This window comes from Dendroctonus ponderosae, unplaced genomic scaffold (genome assembly GCF_020466585.1).
Source record: "Dendroctonus ponderosae isolate FM_Combo_2020 unplaced genomic scaffold, Dpon_F_20191213v2 Dpon_F_20191213_2, whole genome shotgun sequence".
Lineage (NCBI taxonomy): Eukaryota > Metazoa > Arthropoda > Insecta > Coleoptera > Curculionidae > Dendroctonus > Dendroctonus ponderosae.
Window position 1 is genome coordinate 18,896,562 of NW_026018165.1, and position 21,701 is coordinate 18,918,262.

The 21,701-nt window shown below is 36.9% G+C and overlaps 3 protein-coding genes across 10 annotated transcripts in view; 2 read left to right on the plus strand and 1 right to left on the minus strand.

Annotated features, from left to right (window-relative positions):
- LOC109545342 (speckle-type POZ protein-like) overlaps positions 1 to 10,789 on the plus strand; it is a 13,434-nt gene extending 2,645 nt beyond the window's left edge. Inside the window, exons 1-8 of one of the 6 annotated variants that reach the window (XM_019915983.2) lie at positions 4,214 to 4,358; positions 7,708 to 7,816; positions 8,026 to 8,176; positions 9,351 to 9,587; positions 9,658 to 9,905; positions 9,956 to 10,100; positions 10,154 to 10,315; positions 10,376 to 10,789. In XM_019915983.2, coding sequence (XP_019771542.2) covers positions 4,342 to 4,358; positions 7,708 to 7,816; positions 8,026 to 8,176; positions 9,351 to 9,587; positions 9,658 to 9,905; positions 9,956 to 10,100; positions 10,154 to 10,315; positions 10,376 to 10,509 — 1,203 coding nt within the window. In that variant the 5' untranslated portion in view covers positions 4,214 to 4,341 and the 3' untranslated portion in view covers positions 10,510 to 10,789. Of the gene's footprint in view, positions 1 to 4,213; positions 4,359 to 4,929; positions 5,054 to 5,091; positions 5,194 to 6,602; positions 6,905 to 7,707; positions 7,817 to 8,003; positions 8,177 to 9,350; positions 9,588 to 9,657; positions 9,906 to 9,955; positions 10,101 to 10,153; positions 10,316 to 10,375 lie in introns of those variants that run through there. The other 5 variants (XM_019915981.2, XM_019915986.2, XM_019915982.2 and 2 more) reach the window with 5 other exon arrangements.
- Positions 10,790 to 10,918: 129 nt separating this feature from the next.
- Positions 10,919 to 12,234, minus strand: LOC109545343 (thioredoxin domain-containing protein 15). The gene is made up of 2 exons (XM_019915988.2): positions 12,039 to 12,234; positions 10,919 to 11,781 (listed from the first exon to the last, which is right to left on the minus strand). The coding sequence occupies exons 1-2, from the start codon at positions 12,109 to 12,111 to the stop codon at positions 10,967 to 10,969; spliced, it is 888 nt and encodes a 295-aa protein (XP_019771547.1). The 5' UTR covers positions 12,112 to 12,234; the 3' UTR covers positions 10,919 to 10,966.
- Positions 12,235 to 13,171: 937 nt separating this feature from the next.
- Positions 13,172 to 21,002, plus strand: LOC109545335 (major royal jelly protein 3). Of its 3 annotated transcripts, none has more exons than XM_019915965.2 (8): positions 13,172 to 13,504; positions 17,671 to 17,877; positions 17,950 to 18,140; positions 18,197 to 18,292; positions 19,002 to 19,239; positions 19,292 to 19,476; positions 19,864 to 20,049; positions 20,131 to 21,002. In XM_019915965.2, the coding sequence occupies exons 1-8, from the start codon at positions 13,495 to 13,497 to the stop codon at positions 20,353 to 20,355; spliced, it is 1,338 nt and encodes a 445-aa protein (XP_019771524.1). In that variant the 5' UTR covers positions 13,172 to 13,494; the 3' UTR covers positions 20,356 to 21,002. The 3 variants fall into 3 exon arrangements, with proteins under 3 accessions (XP_019771524.1, XP_048520164.1, XP_048520163.1); XM_048664207.1 differs by lacking the exon at positions 13,172 to 13,504 and adding an exon at positions 14,286 to 14,504; XM_048664206.1 differs by lacking the exon at positions 13,172 to 13,504 and adding an exon at positions 14,873 to 17,547.
- Positions 21,003 to 21,701: the final 699 nt, after the last annotated feature.

Sequence of the window (21,701 nt, forward strand, 5' to 3'; positions counted from 1 at the left end):
CCGTAAAAAGGTTTTGCGTTAAATAACCGGCAACGTTGTATAAAAAGTTTGCTCTCGACTGCAGCGGCCGAACCGATTTGTCATCACGCTATCCAGCAATATAATTCGTTTAAAGTCTTAAAAAAAGTGCGTTTTATTGAAGAGAAACAAATCCGATACAGTCCACTAAAAACGAGGAACATAATTCCTACACCAGGCTATGCAGACCGTCGCAATTTTTAGGAAAAGTTTCTAAGGGTTGAAGCTTCAAGTCGGAGAAATTTTATTGAAATGCGAGCCTTCGTGGTTTTTTGGAAAACCGGCAAGTAAAAGTCTGAAATGACAAAGCGCCCGAAAAAGGCAGGCGGCTGTTAAAAAATTAGAAACTTCCCAACCAGTGCATGAAAACAGTTGCAATTTTTTCCAGGTATTATATAAGGGTTGAAGCTTCATGTGAAAGAAAACTGAGTAAACTTCAATCTTTGGCTGACTTTTTACGAGCCTCCAAACTTGAGGCCCAACTGAAAGAGTGCTTCAAACGCGCATCGGGAATGTTGACGCCTCAACCTGACAATTTTATTAAAATAAAAATATTTGTCATTTTCTGACGCTCTGTTTTGATCTTTCGGGAATAATATTAGATCAAACTGTCTGCGTCTTTACACTCGTTATGTCTTTCATGTAAAACCGTCACTTGATTCCTTTCCAATGCAAATAGTAGAATTCCAACAGATCAATCAATTTTAACTTTCTTTTTACTAAACAAAAGGTTTTTGCGTAACTTTCTCGTTGCCATGCTAGAAGTACTTCCACTAAATCCGCTATTAACATAAAGCGTCAATTTGCACAGTTCGACCCTGACTTCTTGCTGGCCATTACCTATACCATGCCATTTTTCTCTTCAGTCGCAAGCAAGGTGATGTCATGCCTTGACTTCCTGGTTAAATTCAATAAAAGTCAATGACAACACCTTCAATTAAAAACAACGCGTAGATGGATCTGTACTTGACGAAAAATCGTTCTCAATTCATGTTTTTGCTGTAAAAGAAAACGAGCATTAACTAGCAGGCATTTTAGCAACTATTAAAGTTATAGCGACAAGGTAATTATTATTCAGCGCCAATTAGATCCGCCACATCCCGGAAGTTTTGCATCATAACTTTCTTTCTTTTTCCGGTTTTGGCAAATCGGCGGCCGACCAATTAAATAATCGCTCGAATGTAGTTAAGATTTGAGAATCTTCAGATCGAAAAACTTTGCGCCAAATGCTAATGCGTTTTAATTACATGATTGCAAATCGGCACGTGGAAGCGATTCGGTAAATAAACCAGGAAAATGTATCGGAACACATGTATATAAATCACTTACAAAGCGTGTTACTGAGATATTGTTTGTTAATAGGCGCGTATTCTGCATACTTTCTAAGCAACGTGCCAAACTGTGTCTCCCTGAACTTTATCATTCTTTTTTTAATTAATTTTCTAAGTTTGTTGCACTTTACATGCTGCACAAACAGAAAAACAACATTACAACTTGACCCAAAAATTATTAACAAATATTTGAATCGAAACGAAAGTCGGCAAACGGTTTGTTTTTTGAGGAAAGTACCAAGTTGAAATTTATCCAACGAACCATTTAAGGTGATTTGTGCTGTTGAAATTTCATTCATTTCTTGAAAGACTGAAAGTCAAACCCTTATTTTTATTAATTTCCTCTGTTTATTTTCAATGTGAATTGAATGAATTTCAAAAGAAATTTCGAAAAACAACAATGTGTTCAATATTCTGCGTGTTTAGTGGATGTCGAAAGAAAAACGACGTGTTTGTGAATAACAATAGACACCAATTAATTTATATTGAAGATAAACAACATTGTTTGCCATCTTATTCGCAGAATTGGTTGCCTGAGAACGGAGTATAACCTGATTAAAATGTTATCAACGCCGCTCAATAAAACTTGAGCTATGAACGCATAGAAAAACTCCAGTCATACTTATCTGAATAAATTGGTATTAAAGTATTACAAAAACTTGGAAAATCCAGGTTTAGCTTGGGTTCAACTGACCTGAACCTGAACTTGTGCTGTGCATTTCAACTGACTATGAACTTTTCTTCAAGTGGATGAAAAAAAAACGCAGTTCTAAAACTCGATGGAAATTAACTGATGCGAAATTATGGTCGACTAAGGAAAAGCAGGTCATTAAAAGTCCTCGTCCTTTTAATGCGTTGCAGAGCGATCTTGTGAAAATATTCCAAAACCAGTCTTATTCATAAATAATTCATCGATATTGTAGTGGACTTGATTCCAAACATTTCAGTTACTCGCTTTAGTTTTATTTTTATGCATTTTTATAACAATTCAATCAATTTCACATGCATCAATACTAATACAGGCGCCTGTTCTAATTAAGGCAAGTAGAGTATCGATGCATTGTCACCTAAATTACAGTACTAAATATAGCCGACAGATGCGAATCCAAAGGCTGACTAAGAATAGTTCAGATTGACCCGATAAAATTAATTAAACCTCATCTGAAGGCATTGCACTAATGGCTTGTGATGAAACATTGGAAGCTGCATACACTGATGAAGTGGCCAAAATCAACGTGTTTCTCAATTCAGCTAAAAAAATCTAGCAGATTTAGATGAAAGTGAGCTGAAGTTACGCAGAATTAATGGAAAATTCTTACTGAGTCATACTGTTTCCAAACTACTTTGGACTTTCGAGTATGAAAACGTTCCCGTATTATTGGCAAAGTTTGCGGAATAACTGTCCATCTTAATCGGATGGTTTGTGAGCAATTTTTCAATAAATAAAGCCAGTCATGCATTGTTTCCAAATTCCTTGTTCTACTATGTACATTTTGCGTATTACGTGAGGAGTGTTTTATGTTTCTAACACTAAAGCACGGTTTAACCTCGTGTTGTTCTAATTCGGTTCTACACAGATCACATAATATGAATTAATGTTCCAGCAGTGTAGAGTGGGAAATTCTCGATTGGAAATTTGGCGCTGGCTGAATATGCTTTGTATGCAAATAGAATTTCCGCAAACCAAAATCCTTGAACTGTACTGAAACTGTACACTGATAAAGGGAAAACCCACCAGAAGTATTCACGTAAAAGTCTAGAAATCATTAATTGAATGGCACAGATGATTTAGGGCAAATGATAAGATTCGCATCCACATATCGAAACCTTGAAAGTCTGTTTCTGTCTACAGCGTTTTATTAACAATAACTCGACCGGAAACCATCACAATTTTTGCAATAAAACTCATAAAATCATTGAGTTTAATTTTTTTGACCTTATTATATTAACGAAAACAGAAAAGCAAGAAGCAAACAAAAAGCCCCAATAACTTGTTTATGGAAAATGCAAACCTTGGCAGTTTTTAGTGAGCATTTTAATTAGCCAGATGTTAAGGGCGATGCAAAGTCCAGACAACGTTAAACCGAAGGCGTTTTCTCTTATCAGGAAAGCCTTGATTTCGTCATTGAGTTTTTGGCTTTTTTCCATTCAGGATTCGTTAAACAAGAATTATTTAAGGCAACTTTTTTAAATGTTTTATCATCAGCTCCTGAAAAACCTGTTGCAATCTTAACTGTTTACATAATGTTTAAAATGCGTTTAATTTAACGAAACTGGAGCGACAATTTCTTCGACAAATACTAGAACACACGTTTTATCTAATTGAAAAGAATTCGCTAAAGCTGTAATACAAAGGAGAAATAAATCCGGGTTTTCCTAGTCCGTTAACTTTGGTGCACACTCAAATTTAAATTGTGCAAATATTAGCGCATGTAATTTACATAATGCCGGCGTCAATTAATCCTGATGTTAAGCGAGAGTGTAACTTCAGAAGAAAAAGAGCATTTTGAAAGATTTGATTAGTTCACATGTTTCTTAAACCGATGTAGGGATCAGTAAAAAAGTATAAAAAGAAAAACTCAATAGTTTCAAGTGATGACCGCGAAAGTGCTCTGTTGAGAACGCATAATCAGAAAATCAGGTATTATCCAATAGGTAGTCATATCGAAATTAGACGATGATATTGAAAAAAGTTACGTTCGCTTTAGCTAATACTTCAGATATAGCAAAACCGGCTCAATGTATCAATGTTGTCGTCTGTTGTTGACAAAAATCGATAGCACTACGTTCAATTACTACAGGATGGCTTTATCTTCAAATTCTAAATAAATATCATCGTCAGGAGCCTTTATGTTCATAGTTGTTATCACAGAGGTTGCCATTTCTTTGATAAATTCGGATTCCCATAACCAAAATGTCATTTTCGCTCGAACCTCGAACCACTCTTCCGCATTGTTGTGTTGGTTCTTCCCTGTGAACAGCAGCTGCAGCAATGGGGTTCTTCAAGAGGTAAATATTGAATGGAATCGAATTGAGTAGAAATTTTTGCGCCTGAAACATCTTTATTGGATATTGCTTTCATTGAAATTGGTCTTAGACTGACTGCAAACAGAATGGTGTGGCATCTATCTAAATTTGTTATCATTGAACACTTGCTGCCCTTATGGGGCACTTTCGCAATCAATTCTAGACTTTACATAAAACTTTTATGATCCTGATCAGGAAATACGAAAATCTTGCTCACAATGATTGTAGTAAAACCTAAAATCAGACATGCAAGCAGTGGCTTCTTATCATCACGCCGCTGCATGATATCAAGCAAGCTTTGTTCGGTTGTCGCTAATTTACAATGCAAATTTCGCGACACTTTAATTCAAATTAAACTGCTAATATTCAACTCAAGTTGCGAGCATTTAGGAAATGCGTATGTTCAGTACCAATTATCATCTTACTAGATCTTCAACCTTTTGTCAGAAATCCACAAGTATCATTAAGTTAATTGATCGCATATTTCCTCCTGCTAAGTGCTGATAAATTATTTCACCAGCAGTATTTATAGAATTCGGCAAATTTATGCTTATATTACATTTCAATACATTTAAACCACTTTTATAGCTACATTGTAGCATTGGTCAAATTCCTCAATAATAACATGTTTAATTCGAGTCTATGGGCAAAGCAGTAATGGAAAAGCAGCCAAACCGGTGAGTCTTTCGGGCTGAAGTAAAATAATTCTCAAAAATTTAAGTTTAATAACATTAAGCATCCAATGAAACACAGGCAATTTGAATAAGAGTTGTGTGAGCAAAATGTGTGTTTTGGCAACACTTCCTAGAGCCATCAGGTACAAATTCTGTTTGTTTCGATAACAAAACAAGTTTTGAGTCTGATTTGGGTTAGTTTTTACTTGTCGGATGCATGTTTCGATGCATCCGCATACAGGATTGTACTGAAAAATCCACGACTTGTGACCAAAAATAAAAGGCAAACAGGCATCCGTTCCGAAAAACGTTCCATCATTCTGCTGGAGTTTTAAAATGAGTTTTCCAGATAAAATGCTCCAAATGTTTTTAAAACATTAAAAAAATTCAATGGTTTAAAATATAACTCGAGCATTCGCTAGCATTTCTTCTTAAATGGTACCAGTTCGAATGAAAATTGATTGTACATATACAAATGTCTGCTGCTTTCTACGATGTAAATATTTTTTTATTTCCACTAAAATATTTTACGCGTCCAACACTCTTCTGTCATCTACAGAAATCCCATATGTTATATTCAGTAAATAAGTTTATGCATCAAACAAAAATCCACTTAATCTTTTCTCCGTATCCTAACCAGAAATCCAAATGATGATTTTTCGCATGCGGCTATAAGTAGGATTGTAGGAAATGTGCTAATGTAAAGTTCAAATGAATCCGGCACACGTTCCTTCGCATGTTCGGATTTAAATTTAATAAGAAAGGTACTAAGATCATATTTTTAGCGTTGCAAGCAGAGCAGGATTATCGTCTTGAATAATTTTTTTAAAGAACTCTCTGATTTAAATGTGTTGAATTTAGGCAAATTAAAGACCGGAATTTATCAGGATGATTTTGATTTTTCATGTTTAAAGAGTTTTTAGTTCTACGGCTGCTTTAAATGCATTAAAGAACATGAACGCAAAGTACAGTGAAATCAGTCGAAACACCGGATCAAAGCAGCAATAGTGACAAAATGCATTGAAATGGCTTTAAAGCTGATCAGGGTTGACTAAATTGAATCGTATTGAATACATAATTTATTTTACGCAAAAATAACCAAAAGCCATCGAGGGCGTTTTAAATGTTTACTGCTTAAATTGTTGCTTTGTTTCGCTTGTTTTTCGACTATTGTTTGTAAAATAATTCCACTGTTTGCACAACGAGAGCGAGAGCGTTTCACAAACAAGAAAAATAACCCAATTGTAAAAAAATACCTATATGAAATTGATACGGTGCCAAATATATAACTTAGCACGCAAAATGCAGAATCTCCAAACAACTAAAATCAACAATCAATAAGGAAAAATACACAAAACACCGGTAGAATCAAATAAAAATAACCCAAACCGCTCGTGTTTGGATCTGCACAAGGCATAAAACAATGAACTTTCAACCTTTTGGATCAGTACGTCTCTGGCATCTCTTTCTCAGAACGCCTCAATTAAAAATAATCAAACTGAACCTCGGATTTTAGCACACGAATCGTGTATCTAAATATAAAAAGTAAAAGTGAAAATCAACTTCAGTTTTCAGTTAGTTGAATCGTGTGCTTCGCAGTTTAAACTTAGCGGTTGATCCGTTCGCGGTTTTACTACAGGTTTTGCTGCTTGACATCCCCATTCTGCGTGTTTGTGATAAATACTTTATCTAATTTGCAGTTTTTATTAACGCGAAAGTATATACGGTCAATAATTGTTTAAATAATGTGCTGAGAATAGCGGACAATTTAACGAGGTTGTTTCTACTCGCTTCTGTAGTCCATAGTGCAAATAGTTACTGGTTTTTGTCACCGGTTCTCTAGAAGATGAAACTGTAAGTTTTACTTATTAATGCTTTTGTTATTTGACTATCAAATGTTTGCTAAATTTTCCAGTAAGAAACCGTTCAATTATGGCAACATGTAATGCCAACACGTGTGGTTTCACGTTTTCTATTTCCTGTTTTCGTTCAGTTATTTAATTTTCTTTGTGCTTAAAGCCAATGGCGGCACGCGTAGGGAAATGCTATTTGGTGTTTTCTATATTTGTAGATTTCTTTGTTATATAATTTGAAAAATCCAGAAAATTTTAAAATAGAATTCTCAAAAAATTTCATTTGCGAACCAGTAACGCACGTATAATTAGCAATGATTTCACCTTGTAATATATACGCTCTCAAATCAATTTTTTGCAGTTTTTTCTAAACTGTTCTGTGCTAAATTTCCAAGGTGACCACCCAACATTTTTACAATGTTAATATTAATTTGTTCGGATTACGCTCTTAACTTATGGTTGGACGCTAGGCGTCGGTAACTGAGTGAATTTTCAGGATGCCTGTATATATCGCCATAAGAAACCTTTCGGGGCTCAATTAGTACTGAAAGTTTAATTGTTCAAATAGATCACCTAGCTTGAATTGGTACACAAAATGTTGATCTTTAAATTAGACTTGCTTATATGATGATTTGATGATGATTTCCTAATTTAAATCGTGAATATTCCAGCGGGTTTTGAAGAGCCTCCGGTTATAAAGTTTTATCTTTATTGTAGCTTAGTTTTTAAGGCGCTGAAACGCAAGTTAGTCGTATATTTGGTAGCCGGTAACGAAATTCTATTAGTGTTATTGTTTGCTTCCAGACTCAACATCATGCCGACCAAGCCGAAAAACAAGGCCAAGAATACGCACAATTCGAAGGAATCCCTTGACATAGAAGTGGGTTCGATTCACGAAGAACTGGAAGTACCCGTAAGTTGTTTTTAGTGTAAATAATAAGAAAAAATGCGCGCACTTGCGTGATTAATATGGACGTGATTTGCAGATGCTTATGTCCTGTTCGTTAGGTAATGTTTAGTTGTTGTTTATTCTCATTCTTAGACTGCAACTGTATCTAAGCAATTTATCGACGCAATATTAATATCTTTTTTGTTTTTAGCTCTATGTTTTCATGCTTCCAGGTGGCTTCCGAGTTGGTCTTCCGCAAAATCTGGAAAATCAAACGGTTTCACCATACAATTAAGAAACGGGATCTGCTTGATAGCCCGGAATTTCGGTGCTCAGTCAATGGCATGACTACATTTTGGAATATTTCCGTACGATTTTGGAAAGGTAAATTCTCATCCCATCTTAAAATGTTATTTCTCGAATGCATGCGGGATCGGCTAAAAGCTTTTATCCGCAACCATTCTATTTTAATGCAGCTGCTATTCGCAATTGCTTCTACTCATAATTGAATTCAAGTTTTTGGCCTGACCTTATCTGTTCGGTTCTTGATAGTCGCTTTACGTAACTCTCATTGATTATTGCGATAAGTAATTTAAATATCAGGTTGTTTCCAAGCGCAATCCTATGCCAAGATCCATTGCGTCATTATGGGTACGGTACCCAATCATTGATTAGCGCAATTAGATTGATCGCCTACTTTTCACCATGTCTGTTAGTAAGTCGCCAAATAAATTGCGAGATCATTAATTTTTTCCAATCAATTATTCATTAAAATCCATTGGTATTGCTTGATAGTTTGTAGCTGGCTGAAATCAGATGAAAAACAGCAATTGAGAGCTTTAAGGTTTCAATTAACCAGAGAAAATACTAGTGTCCACATCTAGAGCGCGAAGAAATGCGGCACACCTTGAAGAGAAATCTAACTTTCAACTACACGCAAAAATCGGCAATTATTGTCTTATCGACGAGCAATTTAAAGAAAACGCACAAGATTTGACAAAGTAAAAAGCGCCGACGAAAGGACCAAGGAACCAATTCAATAATGAAACTAATGAGTTTTTCGGGTTTTTAGTTAGTTAGTCGTTCTCATCTGCGAAGCGTCAAGAAGAAATTCTACCGAACGACGGCCTAAAAACCCGACAAACCCGAAAAACCCATTAGTTTCAAGGAACGGCCTCGAAAGTCTATCTCTTTTGATAATTCAATAATGACTCGGACGCACCGACATTTCAATGGAAAACATCAGTTGTTATCAATTGAATTGGGATGGACATAAATTTGTCGATATCACTGGCATTGGAACATCTGGAAAGTCCAAAACTCCAAGCCTTAAACAAATAAATAACCGGCTTAAGCTATTGACAGTCAATAAATTGGACTATTTACACTCTAGGGATTATTCCATTGATAAAAGAGCGTGAGAAGTCGAAATAGATGAGACTTAAAACAGAAATGCGCATTAATTCGCGATAAAACACACAAAAAGTGATCTCAACTCATGCGAAATAAATCGACTTAAAAACGCTTCACGCCGGTACTTAAGCTGTGAAACTTGCAGGTGCAAATGGCAAGAAAGTAACCAACCCTTTAGTTATCTGCTTGAATCTAACTGGATCCGAAACGGAAGAAACTGGACAGGCGAGAGTCCGGTTCCAGTTTGGTGTCTGGAACGCGCATATTAAGCATTGGGAATGCTGCCCTATTTCCAGTGTGGTTCTCAACTTGCAAAACACCAAAGAGCTCTTATCCGTCGGTTACAAGAGCTTAGGAGTTATGGAAAGGCACATAGATCCAGGTGGGATGCTGTTCATTTTCCAGCTTAGGGGACAGTCATAAACTAATAAATTTCTGTTTAATGTTTGCAGACAAAGACGTGAAAATAATGGTGAAAATCCAAATCATCCAAAGCGACGAAGAGGTGCACAGCCTGTCGCAAGACATGGCGCGACTGATGGTGAATGAAGAGAGCAAAGACACACTCATCGAGTGCTACTGTGATTCAGAAAACAAGGACTGCGAAAAAACGCCCTTGATAGTGCATAGCTGGATAATCCGGACAAGGAGCGACAAGTTAGCCACAAGAATGGAAGAGCAGAGTGATGGTAAAAATAAGGTAAGTTCGCGGCGATTCTCCAAGAACAAACACTCAAACAGCTTTTCCAGGGCATGAAATATCTCCTGTGTCTCCCAGAATATTCTTACGGTGTGGTGAATGAACTTGTCCGGTATATTTACACGGACAAGGTGGACTGTGCCGATAAATACGCTGCTAAACTCCTGCCAATTAGCATCGTTTATCACCTGCAAGGTAAGAATCCAATCCTTTGAGTCCGAGATTAAAGAATAATCGAAATCTTCTAGGTCTGAAGGGCCTTTGCGAAAGGCATTTGATAGAAAGTCTGACGCCCGCCAATGTGGCAAACATTCTTTTACTAGCCGACCAATGCCGATGTGAAAATCTCAGAAAAGCCGCGTTACACTATTGCGAAGGTTCTGATGAAATAAAAGGAAACGTTCACATGGGTAAGGCAGATTTTGTAATGTTGTGAGACACCCATAGTCAGCATTTACGGGCACTTTTAGCTGGCAAAACACTGGCGTGGAGAGTGATGGAAATGGTTAATCCTGATCTTTTCATGGAAGCTTGCGAAAGTATAGGAAGCTCATCTAGCAATTTAGACAGCCCGGGAACCCCAGGAGGGTCCTGGAGTGATTAAGCTGAAAACCCGTATTATTAGTCTTAAGGTTCCAGTAAAGTACAAATATTTTTTTTATTTCAATACCAGTTAAGTTACTTGACAGATTATATTGAACTCACTGAAATGTTCACATGGCCGAATCTCTCTTGGGGTCACTTGTGTCTACCTCACATCAGGAATGCCAGAATCATAGAGAAAATTTTAAACTGTAAACCAACTTAGGAAATCCCTAGTTGCTAACCGTTGTCGTAAGCGTAGTGTATTTTTGACTCGATAAATGTTATGTTTATGCAACGTATTGTATGGTTGCCTCATTTTACTGCATTTCTACCCATGTTTTTTATGACTATTCATTGCTTGTTGGCATTATCGCAAGTAGTTCTAATTAACTTATTTAACATAGGGAGATATATTTATATTAAATATATTATAGAAAAAAACAGCTTTTTATTAAACAACGAAAACATCAATAGTTCTATTCCATATGCTCGTGTTGGGCATGCTGTTCCGATTCCCGCCAGTTTCTCTGTATTGTTTCCACCATCCACTTCCACACCCTAGATTTAGAGAAATAATAACAGGAACAAACCACGATAAACAGCCATGAAAGTATCAGAAACATATCGGAGTCTTTGGATGGCGAGCTAACGACGGGACCTGCAAAGTCCGACGATGTAACGACAGAATTGGGTATCGGGATCAAGTTGGTATTCTTCGCAATAAAACTGATGAAAGCCTCTAAGTTATATTCGGAGCCATTGTACCGAATCACGGACCTCCCGTTGTGAAATAGCAGCAATGTGGGCACTCCGACGATCCCGTTCTGAGTGTTAAACAAGTGGTAATGCATAGCATTAATTGCGACCAGTTTTATGTCGGTAAACGCTCTGGCCAACGCGTTAAAGTGAGGCGCTGCCATGCTGGAAAACGGGCAGTTCTTGGAATAGAAGAGCACAGCAATACAGGGCGCAGCAACATTTCGGCTTGCAGATTTGGGGCCAGGCATCAGGAGCTTGATCAGTTCGGTATCGTTCACAAGCTGCACAACAGGCTCAGTGGGCACCTGGAAACATTTGAAAATATTTCCAGTCTCATTCTCGGGATTAGTAGTTGAATTGCTGGACTCTTCGATGGTCACATTAGAGCTTTGACTTGCCGAATTGTTTATTTCAGAAAGAGCATCGGATAGCGGTTCGGCGAAAACGGGCTCGTAGTTTTCTTTGAGGATGTTTTCGCTTTGGGAATTGGTATCATCTTCGTTGTGAAGATCGGTTTCAGTTGCATGGGAACCTAAAAAATATGATTACGATAACGGACAGACATTATTGTTAGTGGATGTTTCATTTTAAGGTTCTATTTTCTTTATTCTTCATGACTAGTTGATGGGGTGGATTTTGTTCGACGGCTGCAGATGATCAACAATTTCTCGCCAAATAAAGGTCTTTGAAAATAGACGAAAACCCCAATGTTTGAGGATGGAATTTCGTCCTTATTATTTTTTTATGAGCAAGTAAAGTAAAACACCATCGCGACCCAATTAGACTTACCTATGATTAGAAGTGATAACAGGACAAGGGGCTGCATGTACGCTTTGTTTTTGCGGAATTTAATATTGATCATTCTCCGGATATTCTATTAAAAAGTTTTTTGTTATTGTTTTCATTTGTATTAACCCCAACTTCATTTTTGTAGGTTTAAAACCGATACATGTCAAATTGTAAATTGCATAATTGCTCGGGACGATGAGGCAACGGTGCTTTAAAGGCCTTTGCTACGTTACTCTACGATTTTCCGATCGATTTTAAATTTCAGTTTGTATTTGTAATGTTTTTTTACGATTTCACCCTGGCTGTCTTAAGCAAGTTGCTTGAATAAAAAGAATGTTTTCAATAATAAACTTTAAAGTGCGCGCTTTTGTTCACCTTTCTTACTGGCGGGAAAATGGGTTTTGATTAATTTTAATTTTAATTACTATTTTTATGTTTTTCACTGGCTGGATGGTGAAAACTAAATAATATTTAAAACCAGAGAAACCCAGTGTCTGAAAGGCTCGGCACTCACTAAAGCGATAAATGAAAACAACGCGTTTCTAAGCAAAAATTAAGATACGCAATTTCGGGTACATTTTTAGCAAAAAATGTTCCAGTTAATTCATTGCTACTTGAATTTTAGTTAGAGTTTTTCATATTTTCTAACATTTTACACTGTCGGTCTAAAAAAAGCGCTTTAAATAGGAATAATTGGTTGTTGAATGCACCTTTTGCAATTCAACTTAATAATCTTCTTCGCATGAATAGGAAAAAAGCACCTTAGAATGATGATTCGTAATGCAAAATCAATCGGCAGACATTCGTTGGTAATAAGGAAACCTGTTTAGCTCCTAATTAATAATTGTATCCAGCAGATTGAGCTTAAAGATGAAAAGTAGAACCATTATCTAGAAATACGTAAATGGAAGTAGCCCAATTTTAAATGTTAATTAAAAACAGTTAATGCTTGCACCATTAACTTAACGCAACAACGTTTGTGATCTATATTAGATAAACGCGGATTTTCTTAGAAAATTAGGACGGAAATTCCACTGACTTCAATTCCTTATCGGCCAACACGATACGGGGAATGTTTCTTTAACCACAAGCATGTATCTAATGATACTTAAACATTCATCTCCAGCGACAGAATACAATATTCATCATGTCGTCCCCTGTATATATTTAGTATGGGCTTCGTACCCGACCATCGCTAAAGACTGGATTTTGACTTCGCTCATGGTCTCAGTCGATCGAGCTTCGCTAGTATCTACTGTTACTTTTCAACCGGTTTTCAATTTTCCATGAATTATCGCATTTTGGTAACAAATAAACATAAACATTCCCCATAATAACCAAACCGGGTTATCGGTTCGGAAAATAATTAATAACATTATTCAATCAGAAGGCGCACTTGATTGAACTCGCTTAAGTTGTGCAGTGAAGATTTTTCGTCACCAAGTTTAACGGCCAAATGAATCGGGGTAAGTAAATTGACAAATTGATCTTGTTTTTGAGACCTACACTTTATTTATTCGCCAATGTGTTTTATGTCGCTGATGAGTTTTCCTGAGGAAAATCCAGGATTTTAATCACAGACTGAACCTTAGAGGATGAGGCTCAAAACCGGCCTTGCGGGAGCCTGAGATAAACACATTTTTTACCCTTTGACGGCCGAACTTTTATTTTTCTCTTTCCTCATTATCTTGTAAACAAATATTGGCATTCAGTTTGTGATAATTTGCAGTTTAATAACGATTGCGTTAAGTATTTCTATATAAAAAACTTGTCACCACGACCTCAGTTAAATGCCTAAAGAAAGTTAAATTAGGTACTAAATATAATATTTTAATACGAGAAAGTGATTTAAATGGCGTTTAAATAACGCGTTTAGTATGATATTAGTTCGCCTTATAAATAGTTCATTTACTAACAACTTTTGTTAATGGAGTTTTTGGTGGAAACGCTGGTATGTAGACTAATTCGCGTTTTGCTCTCCTAAGGAGCGTAGCAAAAGTCTAAGATCGAGGAAAGCTAAAGAACATTTCGTTAACAGAGTTTTGCTGCAAAAAGACAATAGAAACTATCTGTTTGTTGCAAACTTTTAAACTAATTTTTAAATCTAAAAACGATTCAGAAAAATTCGAAATGAAGCGCCGGAGAAGAAAGGACAACTTACGTCTGCACAACAGACACCAAAAAACATCAATTTTTATATACACAAATGATTTATAAATTAAACTATTAAACAAATTGGTAAATAAACTATTGGAAGACTTTGAAGCGTTGTTTAAATTGTAGTTCTGGCGGAAGCAGCCTTTAGACGTACTTGATATTTTCACTTGGTTCTGGTAAAGTCGAAAAACCAGCAAAATACGTGATAAGGAATTGACCACTAGATATTTGGAATTTTAAAGTAGGTGTTTTATTTGACTCCAATGTCGCCCTCGTACCGATTTGTTAGAATTTTATGTCAAGAACGAGGTAAAAGTCTTAAATTTCCTACCAAGATATGTTTTTATTTTAATTGATAAATTGGCCGTGAAAATTGGGAAAAATTCAAAAGCGAGTAAAAGAGATTTAACGCATAATTTCAAAATACAAAAACACGTTGTTTTTGCGAGTTAATTTCGCGATTTTTTTCGGAGTAAAAACAAACGTGTGTTTTTTAAAATTGACCATTTTTTTAAACTAAAAATATTGAAAATAATGCAAAACGTTGGAAATTATATAAATCAAGTCCTGCTAATCTAGTAAAATAAAGTGTTTTTAAGGGAGTGTGAGTGTGTACCTTGACCTGATATTAATAAATCAATGAAATATTTAATATTGATATAAAATTCCAAAATCAAGTTTAGAACATCTATTCTTCGGTCCAAGCTAAGGTCGACCGGTCGAATTCAAATCGTTAAACTTTATCTGAACACATTCGTTGGGAAAATTAATTAAAAAAGTTGCGTGCTAAGCCTGACTTGAAGCAATTTAAAAAGAATTATCTGACAATGAACCTAAAACTACGTTCTAAATTTAGTACCGAAAGATAAAAACCGTCAATAAATGAACAGCAGATGAACAATTAAAGAACAACGCAATTTGACGAACTGTTATGTCGATTTGGAAATAAACAAAATCACAATTATACGGTTTCATTGCATATTCATGCAATAAGAGAATAGGTGAGATAATGCGCTCTTTACATAACGCTATAGGAAAATATTCAGTTTTTATGGCAATTAATTAAGGTAAGTTAATTCCAAGATGGTTTTTTGTGGCCGCAGTTTTCCTATTTGTCTTGAAAAGAAACTCCGTTGTGTTGTGTATTCTTCGGAAATAATATTAAGTGCCAAAGATCTAAATGCATGATGCAGAGAAGTTCGATTTGCAGATAAACCGGTTGTTTCATCTCGGGAGGCAGAAAAAAGTGGTCTTGGAACATAGCAAAAAATTCTATGAATGTTCCATCATCACAGCGGCGAAAATTGTATGTTTGCAACACCTTTCTTTCAGTTCCCCGAAAAATAACTTGCCTGAAACCGAACACTATTTACACAGTGCCAAGGTAAATTTGCAATGTAAATGTAAAACAATCTGCTAAAGTATTGTGCCTTTGGTTCACTAACCCACTGAGCCAATGTCCCAATTTTTCCATGCATAAACAATGAAAGGCAAAACGGAACGTATCAGGTGAGAGTATCAGTTTCCTCCGGTGTCTTTTACCCAGAAAATGACACATAAAAATCTAGTTTAGTTCTATAGAAAGTCGACGAAGTGCTTCGAAAAGTAACCTCCAGTTAAGTATCAGCCAGCAAAGTTGGCAAATGTGTGGTGTTTTGCCCGTGTGATCTTCGTGTGGTTGTTGACAGAATTTTCTTCAAGTGGCCGAACCGATCTTTGTAGCTTGATAATTTTCAATTGGTTAACTTGGGATGAGAGTTTTCAGCAAAAAGTGCTGGAAATTGCGGCTTTCAGAAAAAATCTTCTGAGTTAAACGTTGAAGGCGGAATTCAATTTTCTGGAAACCCTGCTAAATAACTCCAAGGTTTTTTCTGAAGACGACAACAGGAGGAGCTCCAATGTCTTTCAAATGCGCACAATGTGAAATCATATAAAAATCCTGTCAGTTTCCCCAAACGAATTTAATAATAATAATAATTAATAATCAGGCACACAGGCACGAAATTGAAACAAGCAATTAAAATTGAAATCAGCAGATATCGGAAAATCCGGATGTTCATAGTGCAGACATCACGTAATATTACGTCTGAAGTAGGGTTTCCAACAATCGTTCTGGTTTTCCGGTGATTAAAAAATTTGACTTTAAAATTCGATAAGCGTTGGTGTCTTACTGGTTTACCACAAACATAATAGTTGCCTCGTCAGGTCAGGGCTATTAAAGTTTACAATATGGTTTGTGAAACGAGCAATTCATTCATGGCGGGTATTTTCCGACTTTGGTTCAGCGAAATCGGGCAAGTTCAAGCGCAAAACCCGAAGGAAAATGAACAGTTTAATTGTTACTAAAAAACGAAATTCTCCACCAAAACACACCAACAAATGCGTCTAATTAGCGGCTGGGTTGTTAAAGTTTCCGGTAGTCGACGCAATAACTACTTTTTCTGCACTAGTTGAGCGTATTTTTTAACGAAAAAAAAATCATTGAGTGTAATTCCCAAAATTGTAATCATTGGGAAAGCGGCTTCTTCAAACGTAACACTAGAAACTAGTCAGGGTTTGAGTATTCTTGTTGAGGAAATGAAAAAATTGTTAAGGACAACAGGGAAAATTAATTGCAACATTAAAGCGCACACAGAGTAGAACAGTGCACCATAAAGAAAGAAGAAATAGGGACATATTTTAAATCAGGAGAAAAATTCTTGACTTAAAAAAGCCCTGGAAGAATGAGAAAATCATGTTAAAAGCTGCTATGGTAACAGTGACAACCCGGAAGTTGAGGAAGCAAAAAAGATGAAGAGCTTTGATGAAGAACCGTGATTTATTGAACTAATGAAGCTCCATTTTTTGTGTTGAAAACGCAGCGTTTTTCCGCCCGAAAAAGTTGCGTGTGTGCTGCATAAGAACTAATATCTTTTCGCATAATCTAATATAATTGGATCTCATAAACTGGAAATTCTCCCCTAAAAACCCTCGTCTGATTTTTTGACCATTTAGCGGATAATTCAACAACAGTAATAATCTATATTTGCTCTCACTTTTCACGCTTCACCGTCGTCGCTCATTCTCAGTCGACTATTACCATTGTCTGCACATTTACCGAAGAAAAAACCGCATTAGAATTTAAATGATTTCCAAATGGCATCATTTCCCGAGGCTTTTTAATGTGCGGCAGAAGTTTCCAGTTGATTTCCCTTCATTCATCAGCTGGTGAAAATGAAAAAGTGTTTCCTTCTCTTGGTGTTGTGCTGTTCAATTATTCCCTTTAGAGGAGACAGGCGCGGGTACAAGTTTTACCACAACGAACGAATCTTGAATGTTGCCCGGGAAAGTCCAGGGGTTTTGAATTGGTCAAGTAAGTGCGCTTTTTCTACGCACAAATGTGGGTTTGTTGCGTGAAAATATCTCGCTCTATCTAAAACTTGTGTCGTTAACCTACTTGTTCACCTGCTGGGCAATAAAACATATTTTTATTTAGGGACCCAATGGATTTGTATGGTGTTGGGGATTTGCTCAATAATCCCTCAACCAGCTCAAGCGGATACTCCCAACTTCAAGACCATTTACCAGTGGAACCAATTGGAGTTCGACTATGAATCCCTATATCAACGACAAATCGATATTGATTCGGGAGTTTTCACTCCTGGAGTCATCGCACCCATTGATGTTGATGTCTATTATGCTCGTAGGTTTATTTTTTCTAGATTTTCACTTTTAATTGAGATTTTAAAGCTTAATTTGCATCATAAAACAATAGCAGTCAAGCAAAGAAACCAAGTCTTCGTGACAATACCAAAATTCGTTGAGGGAATACCCGCAACTTTGGGCACCGTAACCAATAGAACCTACGAAGGAAACCCACTGATCAAACCATATCCGGACTGGCAGTGGCATAGAAACCCCGAAGGATGCCACACTGATAGAATAGTGTCGGTATTTCGAGTAAAGGTACTGATAACTATCAAAAAAGTTTCCAGTTTAATTAAAAATCTGTTAAATTTTAGATTGATGAATGTGGACGTTTATGGGTGCTGGACACCGGAAAAGTCGGCGAAAAAGTAATCTGCCGCCCTCAAATCCTGTGCTTCGATTTAAGCACGGTAAGTAACACCAATTATCCGTTATCTGACCTTAAAAACTGCCAAAAAATCGGCAAACTGTGACCAATGTGGGCATTCGCATGTCGCGCTAATGAGATAAAAGGTTTTTGTCAACGGTTGCATGCGCTATTGTTTGCAGCTCTTTCATCAAAACCGCTAATTTTAACATTTGGATCTACATGCCTGCGTTCATTTGTTGTGAATGGAAATTTTTTCCTGAAAGGGTCGTTCCCATGAACACACAATTTTGATTTTGTCGATTCGGAACTTATCAACTTGTGGTCTAAACACAGAAAGGAGGAAGAGTTTTTCAAAATAATGCAATTTTCTGATGATGAAAGCAGGGCCTTGAAATGGCAAATTGCTGAACCTGCGGAAAGTGCCGTTTCGATACTGCAGGCCTAAAGAGTGTCGGAAAATTATCAATGGCAAGTCATTAGTCAAATTAAGAACAAACGTGAGCAATCGGTTCCACCGACCAGACTTCCACTACAACCAGCTTTGTTTGCACTTGAATGCACCCAGTTTTTTCACTAAAAGCTTCGGGGATTAAGAAACGAATGAAAATTTGCTTAGTAGGTACTGGGTTGAATCTGTTTTATTTCCTGAAAATGACCGAAGTTCCGATGCGTTTTACAGCAGGAAAATTGTGGTAGTTCGGCCATGAAAGACTTGACAATGGTGAATTAATTTGAAAGTATTTTTCCAGAAGCAAATCCTGCACAGACATCTGCTCCCTAACGATGTAGTGTCTAATCACTACCTCCTAGTCACTCCGGAAGTCGATGTCCGAGATCCCAACTCTGGATGCAGGGACACTTTCGTTTACATTGCCGATGTTTTAGGATTTTCGCTCTTGGTCTACGACGTGGCCCACGACAAGTCCTGGAGGATCCAGGACAAGACCTTCTATCCATATCCCAGCCACGGGACCTACACGATTGCAGGTTCGTATTGAGTCGCAATGCATCGGATCCATTCAAAGTCTGTCCATTCCAGGAGAAAGTTTCGATTTGATGGATGGCCTCTTGGGACTGGCGTTGTCTCCTCATTATCCCGGTCAGGACAGGATTCTGTTTTACCATGCCATGTCAAGTCCAACGGAGAACTGGGTTTATACATCGCATTTGCGGAACAGCTCGATATTTGAACATGATGCGGCTGCAGCGCCCCAGATATTTAATGTAAGTTGTCGCTATTATTTGCGTCAAATCTGGAAAAGGTCTGGAAAAGGTCTGGAAAAGCGCAAGGTAATAGTTATGGAAAAAGTGGCCCTTGAGGGCAAAAAATGAGAAATAGTGGTCCAATTTCCATTTCAAAAGCCAAAAGATTCATGAAGCTTCAGCAAATTGTAGGATGAAGATAACTTCTAACTAAATTAAACTAGTTCTTCCGTTGTTTTGCTTCTAACTTGCCTTTATCTCCAATTGTTTCGCGCCGAACAGTTGTCTCATTAAAATCTCGTTCTGATGAGCAGATTTTCGTCTCTTTCGCCAGTTGAATCGTCAGTCTCCAATAAAACACCAAAATCGTTTTAACCATCTCAAATAAAGTCTGTTTGGGTTTTCCAGACTTTTGCCAATCAGAGAAGTACCCAAACAGCAGCTGAAGCCATCGACAAAGATGGCGTGATGTTGTTCGGCCTGATGAAAGATACTCAAATAATGTGTTGGAACACCAGGACCGAATACGGACGGAAGAACTTTGACGTGGTGGCAGTTAATCCGGAAACTTTACAATTTCCCAGTGGCGTGAAGGTGAACACTTAATCTATACATATTTTCCAGACATTTGGTTGGTATCCATTTTTCTCACCAACTCCCACTGATATATCGTAGATAATTCGGAACAAAAAAGGCGAACAAGAACTATGGATTCTGACGTCCAGGTTCCAGAAAGTCGCCAATGGCTCTTTAAACCCCAAAGAGCCGAATTTCCGAATCCTGGCCGGAAAAGTGGAGGATATTTTATATGGAACCAAATGCCGCTCCAAACAAACTCACCATAATCAAGTGACTGGAAGTTTTGGAGGCGGATATGGGCTGTACAAGCCAAAGATTTGAGTGTTTAGTGCCATGTTATGTAGTCATTTAGGTCCTTCTTAACCTAGACTAGGGAACAATGAGTCTTCGGATTCACAGTATTTCTGCATTCAAAACTCGCAAGGTAAATTGCTCTTCTGCATGCTAGTCACTATTAGCCAAATGCCAAGAGGAAGTCATTTTTGTGTGTGTTATGTTCTTCATTCGAGTTGGATCTGAACTTTTGATATTATAGGCTTTTTAAGCTAGTACGTAGGTATACTTTAACTGTTCAGTCAGGACCTGATTTCATATGAATTTATTGTACAAAGTAATTTATTTTACGCCCATAGGAGTTTAAGGAGCAGGAGTTTATTCGTGTAATTGAGATGAATAAATTTACTAAAGCATAAATTTACGGCAACAATTTGTCTCTTATCATCTCGGTGTCGATGATTGTCCTATGAATTGAAACAAATTATTAGTTTGTTTGCATTATGTTCTTTAGTCCTACCGATGATTATTATTCAACTGCTTATGAAATATTGTAACAAATAATGCCTTAAAATGCCCTGGAGTAAAAATCGACTTTCTCATCTAGACTATTAGAAAATTATCTGACTTACTCATAATTAACGAAGAAAGCTATATGAACCATTACTGAATAAATGCATAAAATTAAGCGAGAATATGAAAGTTTCTGCACATGTTCCCGAAAAATTAGCCAAGTGTGCGCCTTCAACGTATTAATGAGACAAATTTGTCTTGAAGCTGAAACAAAGCCGGCGCGTGTGTGAAGGTGATTGTAAAATGAGTAATAAAAGTTCCAATAAATGGATTGCAAAATTCAATAAAATCGATCAACTAGTTCCTTCACTTTAAATTAGTTGGTGATTTAATGTTAATTGGATCGAATGTGCATGACTTTGAAGAACAACTTTTGTCCACAATGTCAAGGTTTCACAACGATCATGCAAAATGCGAAAATTGAGAATTAATGCGAGTCTTTAGAACCGCTCTTATTTGCTGGCTCCTATTTAGAGAACCGCTTGAGCTATAAAGATATAGTTTCCATGGCGAGATAGAGCGTTTAATCGGCTACTTTTTTGTACTAAACATCGTTTTAGAAATATTTCTAATTTTTACGCAAAATGCGAAAATTCAGGATTAATGCGAGTCTAGAACCGCTCTTATTCGTTGGCTCTTAGTTAGAGTACCGGACGAGCTACAAAGCTCTAGTTTTGATCGGGAAATAGAGCATTAGCTGTTTACTTTTTTCTATACTTAGCATCATGTTAGAAACTTTTCGAGTTTACGCAAAATACAATACATTCAGAATTAATGCGAGTCCTTAGAACAGCTCTTATTTGTTGACTCCTATGTAGAGA

Excerpts from the sequence above, each read along its gene's own strand:
- LOC109545343 (XM_019915988.2), bottom strand. The coding sequence starts at position 12,111 with ATGATCAATATTAAATTCCGCAAAAACAAAGCGTACATGCAGCCCCTT. Across the intron at positions 11,782-12,038 it reads GTTATCACTTCTAATCATAG|GTTCCCATGCAACTGAAACC; the intron begins GTAAGTCTAATT and ends CATATTTTTTAG.
- LOC109545335 (XM_048664206.1), top strand. The coding sequence starts at position 17,409 with ATGAAAAAGTGTTTCCTTCTCTTGGTGTTGTGCTGTTCAATTATTCCC. Across the intron at positions 19,477-19,863 it reads CAGCGCCCCAGATATTTAAT|ACTTTTGCCAATCAGAGAAG; the intron begins GTAAGTTGTCGC and ends TGGGTTTTCCAG. Across the intron at positions 20,050-20,130 it reads AATTTCCCAGTGGCGTGAAG|ATAATTCGGAACAAAAAAGG; the intron begins GTGAACACTTAA and ends GATATATCGTAG.